We start from the raw sequence: 23169 nt of genomic DNA on the forward strand, positions 1-23169 counted from the left end.
GATGAGGGACTGGAGCATATCACTCCTGTCTCACTACCAGGCAGCATGAACTGAGTGCACAAAGCTTCACACCTCAGGCAGGATGATGAGTTCCACACTGTGGGATTATCTTTGTGCAGCACCACAACCAAGCAAAGCTGTGAGCAGGAGCATCACATTGTGGAACCATGGACACCAACACTCCACCACCCAGCCTGGCTGGATCTGGGAGCTCTGGGCTGCAGGGATTGTTACCACGCTGCACAGGCACCTCTCCAGGTTGATTTAGCACTGCAGCCTCCCCTCCCTGCAGCTCAGGGTCTGTGCCTGAGAGCCCGGGGAGCTGAGGGACCCAGAGCCCCCTCAGAGGCAGAGGTGAGCTTGGGAAGCACTGCTGCAACCACAGCTGAACCAGCCACACTCCTGAAAACCTGCCAGAATCTATAAACCCAGGGGCAGAGCTATTATGCTCTGTAAATGCTGGCAAACCACAGACCCGATGATGCTCTGCCCCATTAGAGACAGGGAAGCTTTTGTCAGTCAAATAAGGGGGATTCGAATCCTAGAAAGGGTTTGGTTGGAAGAAACCTTACAAATCATCTATTTCCAACCCCTTGCCATGGGCAGAGAACATCTTCCACTAAACAAGGCTGCTCACAGTCCCATCCAACCTGACCCTGAACACTTCCAGGGATGGGACAGCCACAGGTCCCCTGGGGCAGAAGCCCCTGGACTTTTCTCATGCCCTCCTGCAGGACCTGCCGGTCAGTGCAAGATGGGCACCGTGAGCATCCCCATCACAGCACTGGGCACGAGGAAGAACACACTCTGCTGTGCTCTGCTTGCTTCCCAAACGTTGCTTTGATCTGGAAACTGAACTGGAATCAAGAACCTCGTGCTGCTTCCCCCTCCCCAGGGGCCCTTGCATCCTGCTCAGGCTCAGCCAGGCTGGCAGCTCCACAGCCAAGGCTGCAGCTCCCTGCCTGCTGCAACACAGCGGGGACAAGAAACCAGGCAAGGATGCTGGGAGGAAAACTGGCACGGATGCTGCGAGGAAAGCAGGCAGGAACAGCCAGGGTGGCTGGGGAGGGCAGGCAGTGTGTGACTGCAGGGAACAAAGAGAGCTCTGGATGGTCTGGTCTTTCTGCTCCGCGGTATTTTTGGCAGATCTTTCCCGCTCGGCCAGGGGCTGCGTGGGGTTGAGGTACCCACCCAGCAGACGGGAACACTGCATCTCCTGCCCCGCGGGCTGCAGATTAATTGCCTGCTTTTTGGAAAGCTGCTGTGCGACGCTGAGAGCTAATTAAATTGTGAAACAGTAGCCCAGATCCCTGTTCAAGGGCAAGGCCAGACCTTTTGGCTTCAGACCCACGGAGCTTTCCCCAGCCTCTCCCTCTGCGCAGGCAGGAACTCTTAGTGCTCCATAGCCTGAAAAAAAAGGCAGCACGGAGCTGCTCGGTGCCACGGAGGAACACACACCGCCCAAAGAGGCAGCCCCGGGGCCCACAGCAGAGCCTTCATCGTATCCGAGTGGGGAATTACTCATTCTGCAGAGACTTAAATGCAGTTGGGGCAGCGAGAGGGAAGCGGTAATTACAGCAGCTCGCAGCCCCACGGTGGGGAAGCTCAAGGACAGTCACAAAGACGCCCTTGAACCCAAAGGGGTGGCGGATTCGGGTCACTCTGTGTCCCAACACTTGTTAATCCCTATCTTCCCGAGGGACGTGACTTCCCTCAGCCTCCTGCTATGCCCTGCACTGCCAGCTGCGCTGGAGAAAGCCCAGCGGCTGGAAACAGGGGGGTGACCGTGTCTAAACCTCTCTGCAGGGACTGCAGAGACCCCGGCTTTGCCACTCGTTTCCTGCCTGACCTGGAAGAGGAACCCCAGCACTGTGAGCTCCCTCGGCTCCCCAGCAGCAACACCAGCAGAGCTCCGCTTCCCGAAGGTCAGCCTGGCTTCTCCAGGAGGCGGTGGAGGCTCAGCCTATAGCGGTGCACACGCAGCCCCTGGATAAGCTTTCACCGAGGCCCCAACATCTCCGCTTTTTCTTGAGGGTTTTTTTGTCGGATTCTTTACTTTTTTCTTTTTTTTTTTTTTTTTTTTTCCTTCTAGAAACCGCTGCACAAAGCTCCGCTTGGGTCGCTGCCAGGACGCGCCGAGTGCGTAGGGATGGAGCTGCTCTTCCAAAACTGCTCGGGAGGAAGATGAGCTCCCTCGAGCCGATCTCTCAACGCCTGCTTCAGGCACAGCCCCCCGCAGCCCTCCTCTGCCTGTCTCTCACTGCCAGACCCATCTGGCAGCAGCACGCTCCCCGCTAGCTTATCTTCTAGCCTGGAAAAGGCGGAATAGCAGGCAAGAAGAACGGGGGAGAAGCTGTCCCGGTCCGCACGCCAAGGGGGCTGCGGGCACATCCTCCCTCCATCGGCCAGCCGAGCAGCTCTGCCACGGGACAGCTGCAGAGCTCCCCGGGCAGGCAGCTCCCGCTGCGGGATTCGGGAAACTTGGGATCGTTATCCACATCCCAGCTGCTCCAGGGCTGCGTTTGCACCCCAAAGCTGGGAATCAATAGAAGGGGCTCTGCCTGACTTTGTTTTCAGACTTTCAGTCTGGTCAGGCGGGTGTTTTCAGCTGAAAAAAACTACATAAATCAACTCGGGAAGGGCAGGAAAGGAGAAACATCCCGTAAGACCCTGCCTTGGCAGATAGCACCGGGCGCAGCCGCTCCGGACAAAAGGCACCGACAGCCCTGGGGATGCCGCCCTGGGGCATCCCGCTCCTTCCAGCCCTCCCTGCCCGCGGGGTGCCACCCCAGCCTCGCCCAGGACCCCCCGGGTACCACCAGCGGCGCGGGGAGACTGCGGCAGCCGAGCCCGGGCCAAGCCGAGCCGAGCTCAACCCGCTCGGCCGCGGCCGCGGCTCCTCCCGGCTGCGCCCCAAAAGCGGCTGCTCCCACCGGGGCTCCCTCCGTGGGCTCCCCTCGCAGCCCCCGCGGGGCCACCCACCTTCGAAGTCGGAGATGATGCCCTCCAGGTGGGCGCTGACGGCCGGGTCGGCCATGGCGGGGCGCGGGGCGCTGCCCCCGGCTCGGCGCTGCCGCTGCGCGAATGGCGGAGGGCGAGCGGCTGCGGCCGCCCCCCGCCCCGCCGGGCAGCCAGCCGTGCCCCCGGCCCGGCCCAGCGCGGCCCGGCCCGGCACGGCCCCTCGCCGCGCACTGGCTGCTCCCCACGCCCGTCACGCCGCCCCCTCCGCCGCGCCGGCCCCTCCGCGGGGCGGTGGCCGCGACCCCCGCTCCGCCCCGATGGGTGCGGGGGCACCCCCGGGCTGTGCCGGCGGCCGGCGCGCCCCGCATCCCCCGGCCCCGCCGTGCCCCTCGGCCCGGAGCCCCGGGGACGGGGGACGGCCTGGGGAACGAAGCAGCGCTGCCCCACGGAGGGTGGAACCGGCCCCACGCGGGCCCCACACATCCCCCGATGTTCTCCGGCACTGGGGAGCCTTTCACTCCTCGGTTTAGCCTTGTTTGGAAAGGGGCAACTCGGCCACGCTCCGTTTTGCAATTCCTCAAAATCAAACCGGCGCTGTGCTAACCCACCGCTGCCAAATCCGAGCAGCCCGCTTTGGAAAATCATCGCTGCAGGAGCAAAACTTGCCCCGATGCTGAACCGGGCACTCGATGCTGCCACTGCTCCCTCCCCTCCGGCCCGAGCCAGCTCTGGCACGGACACCAGCCCCTACCGTGACACCGCTGCCCCTTCCCCACCTCTCACACCCTCCCAGGTTGAGCATCTCGCTATCTGATGCTTCTCCCTTTCCGGTGTTGATTCAAATCCTGCCCTCTTGACCCTCTTTTTATCCTCCCCGCCCTGTGTTTTAATAGCATCGTTTTAAAGTGATGATACCCCCTGAAATGTGTCCAGGCACATCAACAGGAAAGGAAAAATGGATGGGTTGGGCTTTTAGTCCACTTTGGGTGAGCCATAAAGGAAAATTATGTAAAACAGTAGTACAGTTACTGCAGAAATTATGAGCCTCACCACCGACGTCACCCTTTTAATTTCACACATTTAAAGTCTGCAAACACCACAGACTCCCCCAGAGTGCACATGAACCAGAAAATGAAACCAACAGCTCCAGTTTCCCAGACTCAACATGCTCCAAGTTCTCCATAGTGTCCAAGGAAAGGTATTACGTGAAACCATGAGAACTGTTTAAATAATCTTGAGAACAGCTTTACAAGAGAGGTATGATATTTTAAGGCAGGTACAGTGGGTTTCTTCCCCTCTGGCAGGCAGCAGTGCTCAGCTCTTTCATTTTTTGCTCTCCTCGTGGTGTCACAAACCACCAGAGCAGTGCAGCCAGGAACAGCTCTGCATCACAACTGCAAACAAAAATGCCTTTCCAAGCAATACACTGCCAGTAAAACTCCTTGGTGCCATCCTGGATGAACGCCACCCTCTGTTCCCGATGGCTTGGAGGAGAACAGGAATGGCCATGGACCTGTGGCTCCTGTGACACGGAGCTCAGCACCCGTGTGCCAGGTCCCTGCTGTCCCCACCGCGGGGAGTGGTGGCAGCTGCCACACTGCACAGCACCACAGAGGGCTGACCCACGTCACTGGCATTGATTTTTGAAAGAAAGTATCTTTATTTTTCTCCTCCAAAGCAGTCTTATGCGGGCCAGACCTTTTGACATCGGCAATCCATTTCCAGCAGGTAAAAATGTAGCTGTCAATAATTAACTTTGTTACTGAGTGAGAAAAAAGTCCCTCTTTGTTACAAATTATGGATGACTCGCTCGCGGGAAGAACAGAACCTGGATTAGCCTTTTCCAAAATCTGTTAAACATCCTGACTGCAGCTTCATCACAAAGTTGTAGAATGGGTTTAAAGCAGGAAAAAAAAATGAACTAAGCAAGACAACCTAAAAACCCTTATTGTAAAGAAGACTTTAAAAGAGCAATACAAGCAATCTGAGGAAGGACCAACCACATTTTTTAACGTTCAGAGTCTACCCCCTTGCAAATGCCATAAGATTCAACGTGACAGCCCCTGCTTGGAGTTTGGTGGCAGTCTCTGAACTGTGGTCACACAGGGATTGGTGTGATGCTGTGATGGGGACCCTGTTTTTGAGGTCAACAGGAGGCAAGAAGAAATAAACCACCAAAAAAAACCCGCAAAACCTTCTTGATGGACTGTGGTGGGGAGCGTCACAATGACGTCTGCTGGTCTGGTAGAGCTGGTGAAGAAGCTCAAAGCACTTCAGCAGAAGAGGTTGAGGCAGTTTGGGTCAGTCCCAGCTCCCTGGGTCAGTCCCAGCTCCCTGGCTCACTCTGTTTCCCAAGCCAAGGCGATGTTATCATCCTGGATCTAATAAAAGTTTAGCAAATCAAGCGGCCGAGAGGCGAGCCCTGAGAAGTGTGAAATAAAATATCCGGGCTAGGAGTAGGAGTTCCTTTTCATTAAAACCAGCTGGGTCATATTGCACCCATGTGCACCTAAGGCACTGAGAGGGGGAGAGAAAGATGGAAAATTACAGCAACCGAAGAATAACAAGAATATCCAGAGCTCTAACAGTAAATATTTAAAGCAGCAAGGTATGTAAACAGCTCACCCCATAGCACATACCCCAAGCTCCTGCTAGAAGAAGAGGAGCAAGCTTTCCTCCAGGGAGATAAGCCCATCCTTCTCTCTTTTGGAGACACTTTCACCCTTTTATCTCACTGAGCCATGTCAGGAGCACAGCTTTACAAGAGCATCAGCCCAGAAAAACCATCCCCTTGACCAAGCTGCACATAACCAAGCTCCACTTCATCTGGTTTTCTACCTGTATCCTCAACCCAAATGTTTATGTTTAGCCAAATCCTTCTTCTACAAAGGCAGGCAACCCTGGGAAGCCGAGCCCCCATCCCAGAGGGATGGAGAACCTGCCTCCTCTCCTGGAATTGGGTTTTGGGGTTCCCTGTCAGCATAGCACCAGTGTGCTCTGTATGCTCAGCCAAACGCAGTTGGACACAGCCCCTGCTTTGCCTTTGCCAGGTAGCTGGAGGAGATTGAGGACCCTGAGACTTCTCCTGATGAAAGATCTCCCGCAGTGATCACATCACCTACTCTGCCTTAGATAAACTAATCAGGTTCTGCTCCTTCTGTCCTTGTGGAAGGGATTTTCTTCAGTCACTTACCCTCCCTTCCTGCTCCTTTCCCCAGACATATCACAGGTGTTTGTAATTACATTTTAATTTTTATCTGAAAGGAGAAAGAGCTCCCTTTTCAAAAGGAAGAGAGCAGATCACATCTCTTCTATCACTTGCTGCTCCCCTTGCTCGCACAGCCAAGGGTCTCACTCACTGTTTTACTGCACCAGGAGCCTCACCTCAAGCTCCTGCTTTGATAAGACCTTTGGGATCCTCTGCACAGCAACTGCTGCCCAAGATAAAATTCCTGCTCTCCAAAGCGCTGGCTGCAGCAGGATTTTAGGTAAATATTTTCCTTGCTGTGTTACATTACAGTGGAAATATTTCTTGTTTCCTTACTATGCCAGGCCACCACTGACTGCCCAGCTCGCTCTCCTTCACCACCACTCTGCTCTTCAGATGAGCAAGAAACTTCCTGCAAAGTTGTTTTATTGGCCTAGAAGTGATTTCCTGCCCCCAGAAAGGCAGTCTGTAAAATCTGCTGATCACTCAGTTACGGGTACCAAGCTAAAAATGGATTGATGCCACAAGAGCTGGCAGATGCAAGAAACTTTAACCCTTTTTTCTCTGGGTGCTTCACCCCTGGGCTCTCCTGCCCTGCAGCAGGGGTGTGCCTTGAGAGCTTCTCCAGATCTCAGCTCAAACTCCTCCAGAAGCAGCCAGTGCTGGTCAGAGCTGCTGTCCTGGCATGGGCGTGAGGGACCACAAAGCAACCAGACTTGGAAAGGAGACCTCAAGGAGAAAAAAAAATCATAAGAGAAAAAAACCAAACAACCCAAACAAACAAGGAATGGGAGGTGTCAGCTTTAGAAGATCCTTTAACAGGCCAAGGCAGAAAAGGGACTTTCCTATCCAAAGCCATTTGAAGCAGCACTCTGCTCTTTCCTCGCAGGCTGCTAAGAATGCAGTTTTTCAGGCAGATTTTCTTCCTCCCACAAGTCAAGGTTTTTCTGAACCCGGCAGCTCTTATCAGTCTCACAATCTGCTGCAGTCATGAGCATCAGGCTGGGTTAGATGGGGCCGTGAGTCATTGTGGCTACCTGAGCCTTCAAGTATCACCTACACAGAAGTGAGCAATTGTGAAGACAACTGTGAAGACCCACAGGATCTTCCCCTTCCTCCTCATACGTTAATTAGAAAACAACACTCTTTATTGATTATGGCCTCTTCCACCCAATGCTTTGAGGCTTACAGACCAAAATTACAATGTAGGAGCAGCTAAATATCGTTATTATTAACCACTCAATGTTTCTTTGAGAGCCCAAATACCTTTCCTTGCTGCTGATCACAGGGGAAACCTCCTCCCCAGCCTTTCTGGGAAGGTGCAGGGGATGGGTGGAGGCACTTGCAGCGTGAGACACCAACCCCAGTGTGCTCAGGGCATCACTTCCAGCTCAGCACCAAGGCAGGGTCACAGGGAGACACAGATTTATGTCACCCAAAGCTGAAGGAATGGTGAGGCACAGCTCTTCTCTCCAAGCCAAAAATTAAGGTTGTTACCATCACCTTCCCCTCTGCTCCTCTGCTCCTTGCAGCTGCCGAGCTCCTGCCTCTGCCCCAAACCCATCTCTGCACCCAAACCCACCTGGAAGAGCCGCAGTCATCTCCATGTGACAGCTGGGGAAACTGAGGCACGGAACAGATGTCACTCAGCATCAGGGAGCTGGCAGGTCATGGGAGCAGAGCTGGCTGAGGCAGGGAGCAGTGCTGGGAGCCCCCAGTCCTTGGGAAGTGCTGCTGTCACTGCCTGGGGACGAGGGGACTCCGGAAGGAAAACCAGACCCAGTTCCCATCCCCTCCGCCCGTGGCTTCTTAGGGGTGAGGAACAGCCCAGCCCTGATGACGCAGGAATTGTCACAAAAAGAGGCTCCAGGATCTTCCTGCTTCCCAAGGGTGGGAAACACAGGGAGGACAGACACGCTTCAGTGCTAGTCACACTTCCCTTCCTCCGCAAGGAAACCCAGAGCATGGGAAAAGCTAAAATAATTCCAAATATGGTTGCTAATTTCAGATTTCTGGATAACAAACTGGTTTTTTTACCTTTTTTTTTTTTTTTTTTTTCTCATCCCATTTTTTGGATCTCATCCCTTAGTGCCACAGAGCACAGAAAGGGTCAGGTAACTTTGAAGGCTGGATAGCAGGAAAAAGACAAAATCTGGAAGAATGGCAGAAGGGCAGCACTTAAAGGGCTTTTAATAAAGAGTTTGCTGATGAAAAGAGCCTCAGCACAAAGGACCTCACTGCCCCTGTTGGTCCCAGCATGACCACAAGCCACCAATGTCACAAAATTAAAGTGAGTAACTCCTAAAATGTATTGAATTAGAGACTTTCAGCAGCAAGGCAGAAACCATCAGAGCTCTCTCATGAGCCACTCCGGCTGCCCAGCATCACTCACAGCCCACAGGAAGGTGGAGAGGGGATGGGGCTGCCAGAAGCATCACCCAGAGGTGCACAGCAGGGAAGAGCTGCTGTGGGCAAAGATCCCCATTGCCGAGGCAACAAAAAAAACCCCAACCCAACCCCAAATATGGTTATGGCATAAATGGATCTATAAGAGTGGAACTGAGAAGATTTTAAAGGGATAAGGTGTAAAGGAAGTGATGTGAAATCAAGGGAGAAAAAGGCCAAAGGGGTTTCTGCTGGTAGGAAATTAAAGAAGGCACAAGGAAGGAGAAGGTCCCTGAAGCTTCTCAGATATTCGCTGTACAAACAGGGCATGCAGCAAACTTGGTGTTCTGGGGCAGCCTGGAGCTGAGGTGCCCCACGGGAGCTGGATGGGTGAGGAGCAAGCACAGACAACCACAGCCTCTTCTCCCCTCGCAGCAGATGCTCAAGAAGATGAAGATCAAGGCTTGCCTTCCTGTCAGTTTAACCCCATTAAAGCAGCACACAGAGGAGGTTCCAGCCTGTTCCTCTCAGAACAAGGGATGCCTCACCTGTGGTTCCACTGAGCAGGGCAGGGGCAGCACCAACACCCCTTCCCTCACCCTCCTACCCTGGGAACAGAGCTGGATCTGTCCTGCTCCCCCTGTGCTCATCCCTGATGCTCCCAAACGCCTCCCTGGGTGGGGTCCCAGGGCTAAGGGGGGATTCAAGGCAGGCACCTGATCCCAAGGCTTGCCTGCAGGAAGGATGCTGTGGGTCAGCACCCTCTGGGCTGGGCTGGGGGGCACACAGCTGGGCTGGGGGGCACAGCTCTGCCCCTCCAACACCCTCCCATGGACTCTGAGCCTCATCCCCTCCAAGGAGCAGCCAGCCAGCCCCTTGGCCTGGAGATCTGCGTGCACAGCTCAAGCTCACTGCCCTGGCCCAGCTGGAAGCGATCCATGCCAAGGCAGTGATCCCGGCCATTGTGCTGCTGGGAGCCTGCAAAGGGAAATGCTGCCCCCCAGGCACATCATCCCAGCCACCCTGGGCTCCCGGCAGGGCTGGGGTGTCCCCATGCCACTGCAGCCCACGTGTCTGGGAGGGGAAAGGGGAGGGAAGGGAAGCACAGCTCCCTGGTGTTGATTACACAGCAGGGCACACTTGCAGAGGAAGGAAATGGAAAGAGGATCAGGAACTGCATCTGCCTGAACCTCAGGCAGTTAAAACAAACTCAGTCTGAAGCTCTTGCTCTTCTCAGTTTCAGGTCAGACTTTTCTAAGCACCTGGGAGGTGCAGTTTAGGATCCAAGCAGAAAACTGACTTAATTACTTTAATTATTTCTTTTAAAATAATTATTAATTACTGCTTTTTAACGTTAAAGCCAAACGGGCAGAGAACTCAGTGTCTCATGACAGCACAGATGTTTTAATAGAAACAAGAGGCTTCAGAAACTTTAATGCTCATCCTTAATGAGTTTAACACACACAGGGCTCAGCACGTTTCCTTTGGAAAACCTTCCTGCGTGGTTGGCTCCAGCAGGAATTTCAGTGCCTGGGCTTGAGGTAGGGAACACCTTTGCACTGTTTGCACCCTTCGGGTAGTTACAGGGGGGGAAGAGAAGGTGAGGGTCTGTCAGAACACTGAATCCCTTGGAAAGAGGCTGTTTCCAGCACTGTCAACTTCCCAGCAGCCCCTAATTAGGGAGAATTTGCAGGAATAAATAAACTGGCAGTGCTACAAGCGTGCACTCCACCTCCAGATGTGCATGTCTCATTTTCACGTGGTGTCCGAGGCAGGGCTGGAAACTCCATCCAAGGGGAGGAGGCGGGCACAGCCCAGCCCCTCCGCAGCCCCAGGGCACAAATCCCACACATCCCAGCTGCCGTGGGCACTGTCCTTCACCCCTCCAGTGCTCCCCATGCCTGTCCCATCACACGTGGCCACCAGACCCCCGTGGGACCCTCCCAGCCCCGCTGCAGGGCAGGGAGTGAGCTGGGAATCGCCTCTCGCAGCCCCTGCTGCTCCCTCAGCCCTCAGCCTGCGACCTTTTCAACCCAAAACTTTCCAGTCATAAATATACCAGCCTCGTGGCAGGAAACTTGCTTTTCTTATGCTTCTCCCCTGCTTCTCAGAGAGCCATTTCCAGCAGCTCCTGCTGCCTGCACCGGCCCCCCGTTGTTGCTCCCCACTCCTCCGAGATATTCCAGGCACGCAGCAAAATCTGCTGCAGCATAAAGACCCTAAAAGTCCCTGTAAAGGCTCACAAGCTGCAGGTCAGGCCTCAGGAGCAGCTGTACCTCCTGATCTCCCCGCTTACCACCAAAGGTTTTATTATTATTATTATTCCTTTTTGACATAAAGCAGTTTGATAAGAACAATTCCCAGATGGAGCCGCAGCCCCACACCCACTCAGCTTCCTCTGGGCAGCATGGACACGGTGTGGGAGCTCCCTGCACAGCAGGAGGAGGACACAAGGGCAGGGGGAGAGGAAGGAGAGAAAGAATGAGCACAATTTTCCTTTCCTTTTAAAGGTTTTGGCAGACAGCAGTGAAAGCACCACGGGGATGCTGAGGTGTGATCATCAGCATCCACACAGCACCGAGCACCACTGGTGGCTCCCCTCTGCTCCAGCTGCACCACACAGGGATGGGAAAGGTGCACAAGAGGACAGGAATTGCTGTCAAAGTCCATGGGGTGTCCCCATGCAGATGGGAATGGATGCCCTGCAATGGTCTGGCCAGGGGAAACGTCCTCAGCTGCACCCCTGCTGCCTGGGAGAGCCCGGCAAGTCTGGCATGGGCACACTGCAGCTTAGGCAGGATCGGTGCTGCTCAGCTGCTGAGCTCAAGGAGTGCAAACGGGAAGGAGATGAAGCACCCTCAGCACGGGCAGGCTCTGCCTTGGCTGTTACATCTCATTAAACCACTCTCTTCTCTTGAAAATCTGTCACAGCCCTCCCTGACTTGTACAAAACACACCCAAGGTAACTCCCACCAACCAGATCCCAGGATAATCCCAGACACATCCAAGGTAACTCCCACCAACCAGATCCCAGGATAATCCCAGACACATCCAAGGTAACTCCCACCTACCAGATCCCAGGATAATCCCAAACACATCCAGAGTAAATCTCACTAATCAGATCCCAGAATAATCCCAGACACATCCAAGGTAACTCCCACCAACCAGATCCCAGGATAATCCCAGACACATCCAAGGTAAATTTCACTAACCAAATTCCAGGATAATCCCAGACATGTCCAAAGCAACTCCCACTAACCAGATCCCATGATAATCCCAAACACATCCAGAGTAAACCTCACTAATCAGATCCCAGGACAACACCAGACACTTCCAAGATAAATTCCACTAAACAGATCCCAGGATAAACCCAGCAGGACCGAAAGTAATTCCCACTAACCAGATCCATGATAATCCCAGACATATCCAAGGTAATTCCCACTAACCAAATCCAGGATGACCCCAGACACATCCAGGGTAACTCCACTATCAGATCCCAGGATAACCCCAGACACATCCAGGGTAACTCCCACTATCAGATCCCAGGATAACCCCAGACACATCCAGGGTAACTCCACTATCAGACCCCAGGATAACCCCAGACACATCCAGGGTAACTCCACTATCAGATCCCAGGATAACCCCAGACACATCCAGGGTAACTCCACTATCAGATCCCAGGATAACCCCAGACACATCCAGGGTAACTCCACTATCAGATCCCAGGATAACCCCAGCAGGATCCAGTGATGGATGGAGCCAAGCTCTGCTGGGCACCACTAAAGGAACCACCCTGAGCTGTGGGTGCAAGGGATCTACCCCAAACACAGGAGGCAGCCCAGGAGCTCGGCTCAGCTCCAGCTGCCTCTCCAGCTGGACCAGCGTGGCAGGGGAACGGCAGAGCCCCCTCCAAGCAGCTCTCCCACAGCACACCAGCTTTTGTTCCCCAACCCATCTTGCAGACACCCCAGCATTGCCTGCTCAGCCTCTTCTACAGATGCAGAAGTTTCGCAGCTGATTTAAAAACCTGGAGTGAAAAATAAAAGGCAATGAGTCAATGTTTTTAGGGGAATTTCCTTCAGTTTCCTCTCCCAGTCCCCTGCTCAGCCCTGCTGCCTGGCCCAGACCCTGCCTGAGGCTTCCCTGCTGCAGGGCACTTGTTCCTGCTGGGATTAAACCATTGCTGCAGGAGTGCTGCTGTCGCCAGCCCCTCAGGCTCACCCTGCCTGCTGGAACAGCCTGGCAAACACCCAGCCTCACCCCGAGCAGGACAACCCCTGGGCTTCCCCCTCCAGCCTGCCCCAGCGCAGCTTTCCAAGAGCCACAACTGGCACACACGGCTGGGCTCCGGGGATTTCAGCCTCCAGAGACAAAGGAGGATTGAACAAAAGAGAAAAAAAAATCAACCGGGAGATGTGCTGCAAGCAGGCCAAAAGCAGGGGCCATCCAGTGTTTCCCTAAATGGAAAGAGGCCTGTGAGCACTCGGGGGGCAGAGCAGGCATGGAGAGAGGGCACCAAGCCAGGAGGGAGAGGGGGAGATTTCCAGGGAGAGAAACTCCCACTGGCAGCCCTCCAAGGAGCAGTAAAAGCCTGGGGATGGGCTGAGTGTGGGGGGCTGGAACAGGGCAGAGCTCAGCAGCTGAGCTGCCCCCAGGAGTGGGACACAGCCCTTCCTGGGCACACAGCTCTGACACTCCAAAGTGTTTCCAAAGGAGCACAGCAGAGTTCAAGCGTCCTGAAGGAGCAGAGCTGGCCCTGCTCCTCCGCAGTGACAGCCAGGGCTGGGGTCTCTCTCAGCCCAACTTTTTTGTGCCCATAAACCCCCGTGGCCAAGCCCAGCAGGGGAAGGGGAGCAGGGCAAATACTCGGTTCCAAGGAGATGTGGTCAGTGCCATCACACCAGGCCACAAGGAGGTCGCGTTTATCTCTTCTGCCATCTCCAGTCTGCAGGCACACTTGTCACCCCATCACCCACTTCCCTTTTGATGAACTCAGCATTACCCTGCCGACTTTTTTTATTACTTCATCTTCCCAAGTGCCCATAATAACCACACCAGCTCAGGGAGCGTTGGACTTGATGTTCCACCAAAAGAATTAAACTGCCCTCTTTTACGAGAAGTTAAAATAAGGTAGAAACTCAATCTGAAATGTTTTTCCTTATAAAGCAATGACAGGAGGAAAGAGCTGGATGCATTAAGCATCAGCAGGACTGGCAGTGCCTATAAGCTCAGGGGAATTTGTTATTCCCACACAAATGATCACAACAGACCAACACAGCCAGGTTTACCTTCACACAAGGGAATAAACTGCCAGCCCGGGGCTCTGTCCTTGAATAACTTCCTTCTCCCCACACCTCCAGAAAAACCCCCTGCACCACAGAACTCCCAGGCTGCTTGGTTCAACAACCAGATGACATTCCTGAGGGACAAATAAAACTGCCCTGCTGCCTCCTTGCAGCTCTGGGGACCCTGCGGAGTGCTCTCCTGCAGAAGCATTTGCCTTGTCAGCAACACCCTCCTGCAGGAAGGGCCTTAACAGGGACACTGTGTGCACCAGCTCCAGCCACAGGTCTGCACATCCCTGCTGATTCTTTTGCTCCTTTTTCTGCCAAGGTTTGGATTAAATGCACAAGATGGAATTTCTTGTTTGGACTCAGATGTTTATTGGTTCTTGTCTATGTTACAGTCTCACAAACCATGAGTTCTACTGCACTTCACTTTAACCAGGTAAAAATGGAAACCTCTCTCTCTCTACAAGGCCTTTTAAGGACAAACTGTCCAATTGAGAAATGATCTCTCAATTATTTTTACTTTTAACTCAATAACCAACCACCCATGGCCCACAATGTGGACTTTTTTATCCAATCACACAAAACCACCCAAACCCATGGAGAAGGTGAAGAAGGACCAGTCTCCATCCTGAAACTTCTATTTTGTTATATATATATTACCATTCTAAACCCTTAGGCTCTAAGTTTTTTACCATGTGATACTACACACTTCTACTTAAACTACACACCTATAATCTTAGTTCTATCATTCCATTTTGGAAGCTTCTCCATGGCCTCAGGTCACATGCAGTGTTCTCTTTGGGGTCAGTGCCTGGCAGCACAGACAGTCTGAAATTCCCAGTGACCAGGCTTCCAGCAGCCCAGCCTCTCTGCCTGCGAGGCAGCAGGGCACAGCTGTGTCCCCTGGATGGGCTGTACAGGTCTCTGAGCAATGTTGAAGACCATCTAGTTGAAGACCAGCCTGTTTGTTGCAGAGAGTTGGATTAGATAACCTTCAAATGTCCCTTCCAACCCCACCATGCCATGATTCCATGGCAGGGCACAGAAATGTGTCTTCTTGTCTAAGAGTCTGTATGAGGTGAGCCCCATCAAAGCTGCTCACCCAGGAGCTTTTCCCCACCTCTGAGCTGATATCACACACTCCTATTCAAACCCCACACCCACAATCCCAGTTCTGTCATTCCATTTTGGAAGCTTCTCCACGGCCTCAGGTCGATGCAGTGTTCTCTTGGGGGTCAGTGCCTGGCAGCACAGACAGTCTGAAATCCTCAGTGACCAGGGATCCAACACATCCCAACCAAGGGCATCTCCTCTGCTGCACTTTGGGAGGTGCTTTCCAGACAAACCTTCTCCACAGGGCCTGCCTGGAGCTTGGGAAAGCATCTCCTGCCCGCTGGAGGGCAGACAGCAATCCCTGCAGAGCAGAGAAGCACTAACAGCCCAGAGCAGCCCTGGGCACTCACTCAGAGCCTGGTGACCCGGGGCAGGAGCAGGGCTGGGCTGTCCCCATTGTCACCATCCCCTGCACAACCCAGGCACTCGGTGAGCCCTGGAAAAGGATGCACTCAGGCCTCGTGCAAGCAGCCAGAGGCCAATTTGCACATAAACAGGCAATTAGTTGGAGAAAGAGATGCCCACTTGGTTGCTTGCCAGCCTGGAGACAGATTTAAGACAGGCGGGAATTCAATCTCCGGTCCAGATATCACTGTGGCCAAACAGGCCACCTCCTTTGCTGGCCTCTGGGACAGCCTCTGGCAGCACAATAAAAGGAGTATTTAGCTTGAAAAAACTGGAAGCTGAGGAGGCATTTTGCAGCCAAGCTTCGTATAAACACATTGATAATGCTGTTAGCATGGGCTGGGAGCAGCGGGGCTGCACAGCAACAGCAGGCCTCTGTCTGCCTCAAGAAAGCCCCTTTCTTGCCCTGCACATGTTTAATCCATGATCTGTGTCTGCTGCCAGCCACAGACATCCCAAAACCTGCTCACCTCATCTGTCTTCTGCACATCCAGGGACGTGAGCGAGGCAGAGCCGCAGGGCTCACTCTCAAAGCCCTCTCTGCTCTGTGCTGTCCTGCTCTGCAGGGAAACCCCCACCCCATCCTCTCCAAACACCTTCCCCAGGGTTTAACACACAGGTGGAGGCCAGTGGTGAGCAGCAGCCTCGGCACACTCAGCTCAGAGGTGGGGAAAAGCTCCTGGGTGAGCAGCTTTGATGGGGCTTGTCTCAAACAGACTCTTGGGCAAGAAACATTTCTGTGCCCTGCCATGGAATCATGGCATGGTGGGGTTGGAAGGGACCTTTGAAGGTCATCTAGTCCAACCTGTGAGAAATGACTGCTCTCTTTTGAAAATTTTACAGGTTTGTTAAACCTTAACAAAAAATACATCAAAAGGATGGAATGAGGAAAAATTCCAGCACTGGGAGCCCCCGTGGCTATCAGCCACATGCTCATCTACAAAATGGATCTTCTGCCTTTTATTTCTTTGGCCACTCTTAAAGTTTTGCCAGTCAACTCTGCCATCCATCGGTGGAGATTACCTTCTTACAGCTTGACTGGAGGTCAGGTGTTGTTGTGCTGCACCTCCTGGTAACAAGCTGGCCTTCTCTAAGTGCCCTGACTGCTGAGGCTGTTTCCAGGGGGAGGAGAAAGAGGACTATGGGGGGGACATGTTACAATAACATTTCTATATATCCACATCATATCCATCTCTTAATTGTGAGAGCAAATTATATTACTCATCTGTAAGAAACTCTTTGCAACAAACAGGCTGGTCTAGATAACTAGATAAACTAGATAACATTGCTCAGAGACCTGTACAGCCCATCCAGGGGACACAGCTGTGCCCTGCTGCCTCGCAGGCAGAGAGGCTGGGCTGCTGGAAGCCTGGTCACTGAGGATTTCAGACTTTCTGTGCTGCCAGGCACTGACCCCCAAGAGAACACTGCATGTGACCTGAGGCCGGGGAGAAGCTTCCAAAATGGAATGATAGAACTGGGATTGTGGGGTTTGAATAGAAGTGTGTGATATCACAGGGTGGAAAACTTAGAGTTTAAGGGTTTAGAATATAGTAATACATATAAAGCAAGATGGAGGTCTTAGGGGAGAAGCTGGTTCTTCTTCACCTTATTCTTCACCTCCTTCTTCACCTTCTTCTCCATCATCTTCTCTACCTCTTCTCCATGGGTTTGGGTGGTTTTGTGTAATTGGATAAAAAAGTCCACATTGCGGGCCATGGGTGGTTGGTTATTGGGTTAAAACTGAAAATAATGAGGTGTAATTTCTTAATTGGACAGTTTATCCTTCAAAGGCCTTGTAGAGAGAGAGAGATGGGGCTCCATTTTTAGTTTGTTAGAGTGACGTGCTGTAGAACTCACAGTTTGTGAGACTGTAACAGAGATCAGAACTAATAAACATCTGAGTCCAAACAAGAAATTCCACCTCACACATTTAATCCCAACCCTGGCGAAAAGAAGTTAAAACTCGACACTGGGGGACAATCTAGCACCAAAACTCAATGTCACCTCTTGCTCACAGAAACTTTCTTGCCCCCATGTCCCCTTTGCACCTCTCAGAGAGGTGTTCTCCCAGCTCTGTGGGCAGGAAACAGCCTCAGCAGCCACAGGATCAGAGCATCACAGAATTCACATAATTCACAGAATCACAGAATTCACAGAATTCACAGAATCACTGGGATGGAAGAGATCTTCAAGATCATCGAGTCCAACCCAGCCCAACACCTCAACTCAACCCTGGCACCCAGTGCCACATCCAGGCTTTGTTAAACACACCCAGGGATGGGGACTGCACCACCTCCCCGGGCAGCCACTCCGGAACTTTATCACCCTTTCTATGGAAAACTTTTTCCTGATCTCCAGCCTGTATTTCCCTTGGTGCAGCTCAAGGTTGTGTCCTCTGGTTTGTCAGTGCTGCCTGGAGAAAGAGCCCAGCCCCAGCTGAGCACAGGCACCTTTCAGGAGCTGTGGAGAGTGATGAGGGCAGCCCTGAGTCTCCTTTTCTCCAGGCTGAGCACCCCCAGATCCCTCAGTTGTTCCTCAGAGGGTTTGTGGGTTTGTCCTGCTCATCCTCGATCCGCTGAGGATTTGGGACACTTGGATTCACCTTTGGTCACGTTGGTGCAGTCCCAGAATAAAGCCTGGCTGCCCATCCCTGGCAGATCTGCCTTGATGTGGCTGTCACTCTGACTCGTGTCTCTCAGCAGCTTTGCTGACTGCTTGAGAAAACGCAGGTTTGTGCAGCTCCTGTCCCTCCTGAGCTCAGCCAGCCGTGCTCTGCCTGCAGCCATCTCCAGCTGCAGGGGACACAGACACAAAACTCTCCTCCAGGCACAGGGGAGACAATGACAGCACGAGTCAAACTCCTGGAAATGCACTCGTGGAGACATTCTCAAAGAAACAGCCCTTCCCCCTCAGCTCCTGCTGCCACCCTGCATCCCTCACACCTGCTGGCTGCCTGCCACCACCCCAGAGTCACCCCTGTGTCACCATAAACATTTTATTAAAACTATGGAGCAAGCAGTTCAGGCACAACGAACATCCATGCTGCCTTCCACAGTGTTGAACTGGGGTCCCAGCACAGCACAAGCTCTGCAGAGCCTTCCCTACCCTCTCACAAGGCACTGAAGCGTGGGAGTTGAACAAGGATCAGTATTATCCACTAAACCACAGGATGAGCTGTGCAGGAACTGGCAGCCTGGATTGTTTCCAGTTGCTAAAGAAGGCAAATAGTCCAGCCCAGTTCTCCCCCAGTGCCAGATGTGTGGAGCATTTGCAGACTTGAGAATGTGAAGACATCCCATCCTCATCCTGAGAACCAGGCAGTGTCCCTCACACACCCCCAGCAATGCCTGCTACTCAGGGATAGAGTTGCCCTCTCAATTCTCTTTATTTTCTTATTTTATTCTTTTTATTTTCTTATTTTCTTTATATTTTCTTATTTTCTTTATTTTCTCATTTTTTTCTTCTCAATTCTCAAACAATTCTCTTTATTTTCCTGAGTTAGGCATTGAAAGAGCATTTTGAAGACAGTGGTTTCCTTCTAGGTCTTGCAGGCTGATAGAGGGAAGAGCTGGCAAAACTCAAGGAAGGCTGTCAAAGGAATAAAGCAAAATAAACCCCTCACCTTAGAAGGAAACAGCCGCAGCCTCTGACAAAGGAATAAAGTAAAATAAACCCCTCATCTTATAAGGAATCAGCCACAGGCTGTCCACAGTGTGGCTTTGCCTGGGAAGGGCTGATGGAGTTCATGTTATGCACCACAAGGATGGTTACTGGGCACAAACTGGGCATCTTCCAGGGAGAAACATCCCAAGCCAGACACAATTCTAGGTGTTCCACACGGTCTGGAGCTTCCAGAAAAGCTTCCCACCCCAAACACGAGGACCTCTTTGCATCTTATCACCCCTCCTGATCTTCTACACGATGATAACTCTGTTTTTCAACCACATCCAAAGACTGGTGTGTCTGTCTGTATTTTTATCACAAAGGCTCCCCCAGCCCATACCAGTCGCACAGGGATGAATTTCCAGACCCAGCAGATTTTCAGCATTTACAGGATCTCCTTGGCCTGCCTTTTGGGGTGTCTCCTGAGGGAGCTGTGCAGCTCTCCTGGAGCAGCACAGGAACACCCCACAGCCATCAAACTACTCAGATCTCAGTTCTGAGGACAACAAAATCTTCCAGCCTGGCGCTGAGAGGGCCCCACTAAGTGTTAACTGTGCCTTTGCTTCCTTTGCCTCTGACCCCCACACCCAGAGCTGGGAGCTCCTCACAGCCAAGTCCACTCACAGTGAGCACTGCCTCAGCTCGAGAGCCAAGGAAACCCCTGTGGATTAGAGCCATGCTCTGTCAGAAAGGCACAGAGTGTCAGAAATCACCCAGAGGGCCAGGCCCTGTCACAAATGGCCCAGATTTATTGCTCCTCTCCCTCCCCGAGGGAGCTGGAAATCTCAGAGTGCCCTGGCCTCAGGGCAAGCCCATGAACTGCAGCTCCTCAAAGCCCACGTCCTGCTGCTCCACTTCCCCCTCCACCCAGCCCCAGGAGCTCCCAGAGGTGTGGCATCCTCCACTGCCTGCCAGCTCAGAGATAAACCTCCACTCCTACGCCTTCCTCGGGAGAAAAACCTGATTGTGGTGGAGCGGGAGTGCAGCATCCCGAGCTGCTGGGAACCCACATCTGCACTGGGAAGGCTCAGGGAGGTGACAGCGAATCCAAACTCCTGAAGATGACCCTGCTGGCCTCTCCCTGTGTGTGGATCAGCTCCCAACACCTCCAGCAGCAGCGGGCACTGGGATGGTTTGAAGCCACCTCACACCCCACAGCGGGATCCCCGTGGCCTTGAGGCTCCCATCCCTTCCCGACGTGTCTCCCAACCCTTCCCGACCTCACAGAGCTGCCAAAGCTTCTGGGGCAGCTCTGCCTCTTGCAAGGGACTGTCAGCAGTTTGCAGATTGCATGTCCCAGCCTCGTGGGTGAAAGAAGGATGTTTATGTAACCCTGGAAAACGCCAAGCGCAGCAGGATTGCCCGGGAGAACGCGCTCAGCTGCGGGAGCTGGTGGAGCCCTGACAGCCACGTCAGCCCAGATCTCTGCCCTTAACTCACAATAATAAAAGGGCAGCTTCCTATTCAATGGAAAATAGCAAAGTCCTCGCGATGCAAGATGTTCTTGTTCGTGGCAGATGCAGCTGATGAGCACAGTATTAAATTCAAGTGGCCACTTCCAGCGCTTCCTGAGAGAGAGCAGCTCCCCACAGAGCCAATTCTGCATCTCTGCTGGAAAACGCCAGGTTTGTTCATTGTTGTTAGTTTCTCTTTATTTTTTTTTTAAAGGCAGTTCCTTTTCCAAGCCAGTAACAGGACTGGAAACCAGCCTGGCTTTATTGCTTGAGTCCGTGCAATACCAATGAGAGGGCTATGAAGGGAATGTTTTTGATGGGTTGTTTTGATGATGGATCTGACATATCTGCTTGGAAAAAGAAAATCTTATTCGTGAGCAGCAGTCTGCCTTGGAAAGCAGCTTTACAAATATTGGCAGCTTTCTGATGTTAATTAACTTTCCTAACAATGAGAAAAGTACTAAAAACATCCAAAAGGCAACAAAGAACAAGCCAGGCACCTGGGAGTCAACATCTAAAGAACCTGGAGGGAAACGTGAGAGTCACTGGGAGTGAGAACCTCGGGCAGGCCGAGGTGGGAATGGCAGGGTTTCAGATGGAGGTGATGTCTCCACACCTCATCTTCACCATCCTCACATGGATTACCACACTCTGCAGGTCCCCAGACACTGCTGACCTCCACAGTTCAATGCAATTCCTATTCAATATTTAAGTAGAGAAGGAAATGTGAGAGACAGTGCAATTAACTCAAAGAGCTTCTCCCAGATGGACAGAGGCAATCAGGGAGCAGTCCTGCTTCTGCTGGTCCTTCCCAGCAGCACAAAGATTGTGCATCACCACCTGAAGGGATGCAGGGAGAAGCAACAACCTGAATTTCAACTCAAAACACAACATGAACTTCTGCCAAAGTTCAGGCAACCTCTGCCCCCTGAAGCTATCCTTGGGTTCACACCGAAGCCAGCACGGTGGAGTTTGACAGGAAAAGCTGACACTCCAGATGCACTCCTATGTCAACAGCTACAACATTTTACTTCATGGGGAGATCTGTCAGCAGAATGTCCTGTCCCAGCCAAGGTGCCTTTGAACAGTGTCCAACACAGAACAAATTTCCCATGATTTGTGTTGGGCAGTGCTCGCTGCTGCCAGGGCACAGAGGGGCTCTGTCCTGGATGCCCAACCAAACTGTATTCTGTTTGCCATCTGCATGGCAGCTCTCTGCTGTTCTGGAGGCAGTTTTCCTTATCTCTTCCACACCCAATCCTCTCTCAGGGCAGACATCTGCTGATAACAGGCCATTGAATGACACTGCAGGGCTGATAAGAACTGCAGCATCCCACTGGGAGAGGTGAGCCCAGAGGGAGGAGCCAAGCATTCCTACCTGGATAGAATCTGAGCTTCTGGAACACCAGCACAGCTTCTCCACTGGATTCCCCAGAGGAACAGCAGCTGCCTCTTCCACTGGCTCTGCAGAGGAAGACTGCACCTTTCTCCAGGATCCCTGCTCCAGCAGAACCAGCCCTGACACTCCAGGAGGGCTGCAGCCACAATTCCAATGGCACTGCTGCCAGCACCCTGACCCAAAGGGTGTCAGGCTGTGTTCTGACCCTGTCAGTGCTGTTTTGGTTTGCTGCATTGTTTATTTTATCCTTTTATTCTCTTCCCTCATAAAGAACTGTTATTCCTGCTCCCATATTTGTTGCCTGAGAGCCCCTTAATTTAAAATTTATAGCAATTCAGAGGGAGGGGGTTTACATTTTCCATTTCAGGGGAGGCTCCTGCCTTCCTCAGCAGACACCTGTCTTTCCAAACCAAGACAGGCTCCCAGCAGAAAGAGGGCACTGACAGCCACCAAAACAACCTGCAGCCTTGCATGAGAGGGAGCTGGGAAAAAAAAGGAGTATGTGCTCAGGTTTGATGGATAATTAGTGCTGTAGGGTGAATTCTTCAGTGCAGAACAATGGGTGCCCTGCTGTCAGCCCCATGTTTGGATTCACATCTCCCTGTGAGCAACAAGCAGCAAAATAAGCCTTTTCTTGTTATCACAGAGTCACAAAATGGTTTGGGTTGAAGGGACTTTTAAGATCATCTTGTTTCAGCTCCTCTGGCATGGGCAGGGACAGCTTCCAGTATCCCAAGCCCTGTCCAACCGTGGACACTTCTAGGGATGGAGCACACACAGGTTCTGGCAGAGGAGCAAATCTTGGGCAAAGTTGAGCTTAACCAGAGACAGAGCAGGGCTCTGCTGGCCTGCACCAGGAAACTGCACACAGAGAGAGGAGGGGGAGGAAGGCAAGGAGCCAAGAGAGGGGGAGCTCAGGCTGAGACCCCACCCTTGCTGCTCAACCCCCTCTGATACCCCTCCTGCTGCCTCTGAGGCCCTTTTCTCCAAAATACCTTTTCTTCCTGCAGCCCTGCAGCACTTGTGTGATTACCACAGCTCTCTGGCAGCCCTTCAGCCCCCACGACCAAACCAACTCTGCACCACCCACTGTCAAATATCCCCTTCCTCCCCCCCTTGTGCCTCTGGCTGTCACTTCTGCCCTTGTGCAGGGCTAGATAAAGTTTCCTCTGCAGCTGCAGACCAAGGGCCACTCTCTGAGCAGTCCTGAGATGAAGAGGGAGCTGTAGGGCTGTGACAGAGGTGAGCAGAGGACACCAGAGGTGGGTTTTAGGCAATCTGGGGATC

General features: G+C 52.8%; 1 protein-coding gene across 6 annotated transcripts in view; it reads right to left on the reverse strand.

The window, feature by feature from the left end:
• SEPTIN9 (septin 9) overlaps window positions 1-23169 on the reverse strand; it is a 150363-nt gene that overhangs the window by 75321 nt on the left and 51873 nt on the right. Inside the window, exon 1 of one of the 6 annotated variants that reach the window (XM_038156853.1) lies at window positions 7752-7791. The exons of 4 other annotated variants lie outside the window; for them this stretch is intronic. In XM_038156853.1, coding sequence (XP_038012781.1) covers window positions 7752-7776 — 25 coding nt within the window. In that variant the 5' untranslated portion in view covers window positions 7777-7791. Of the gene's footprint in view, window positions 1-2982; window positions 3178-7751; window positions 7792-23169 lie in introns of those variants that run through there. One more of the 6 variants, XM_038156852.1, reaches the window with a different exon arrangement.

The sequence above is a fragment of the Motacilla alba genome, chromosome 18 (genome assembly GCF_015832195.1).
Source record: "Motacilla alba alba isolate MOTALB_02 chromosome 18, Motacilla_alba_V1.0_pri, whole genome shotgun sequence".
NCBI classification, from domain to species: Eukaryota; Metazoa; Chordata; class Aves; order Passeriformes; family Motacillidae; genus Motacilla; species Motacilla alba.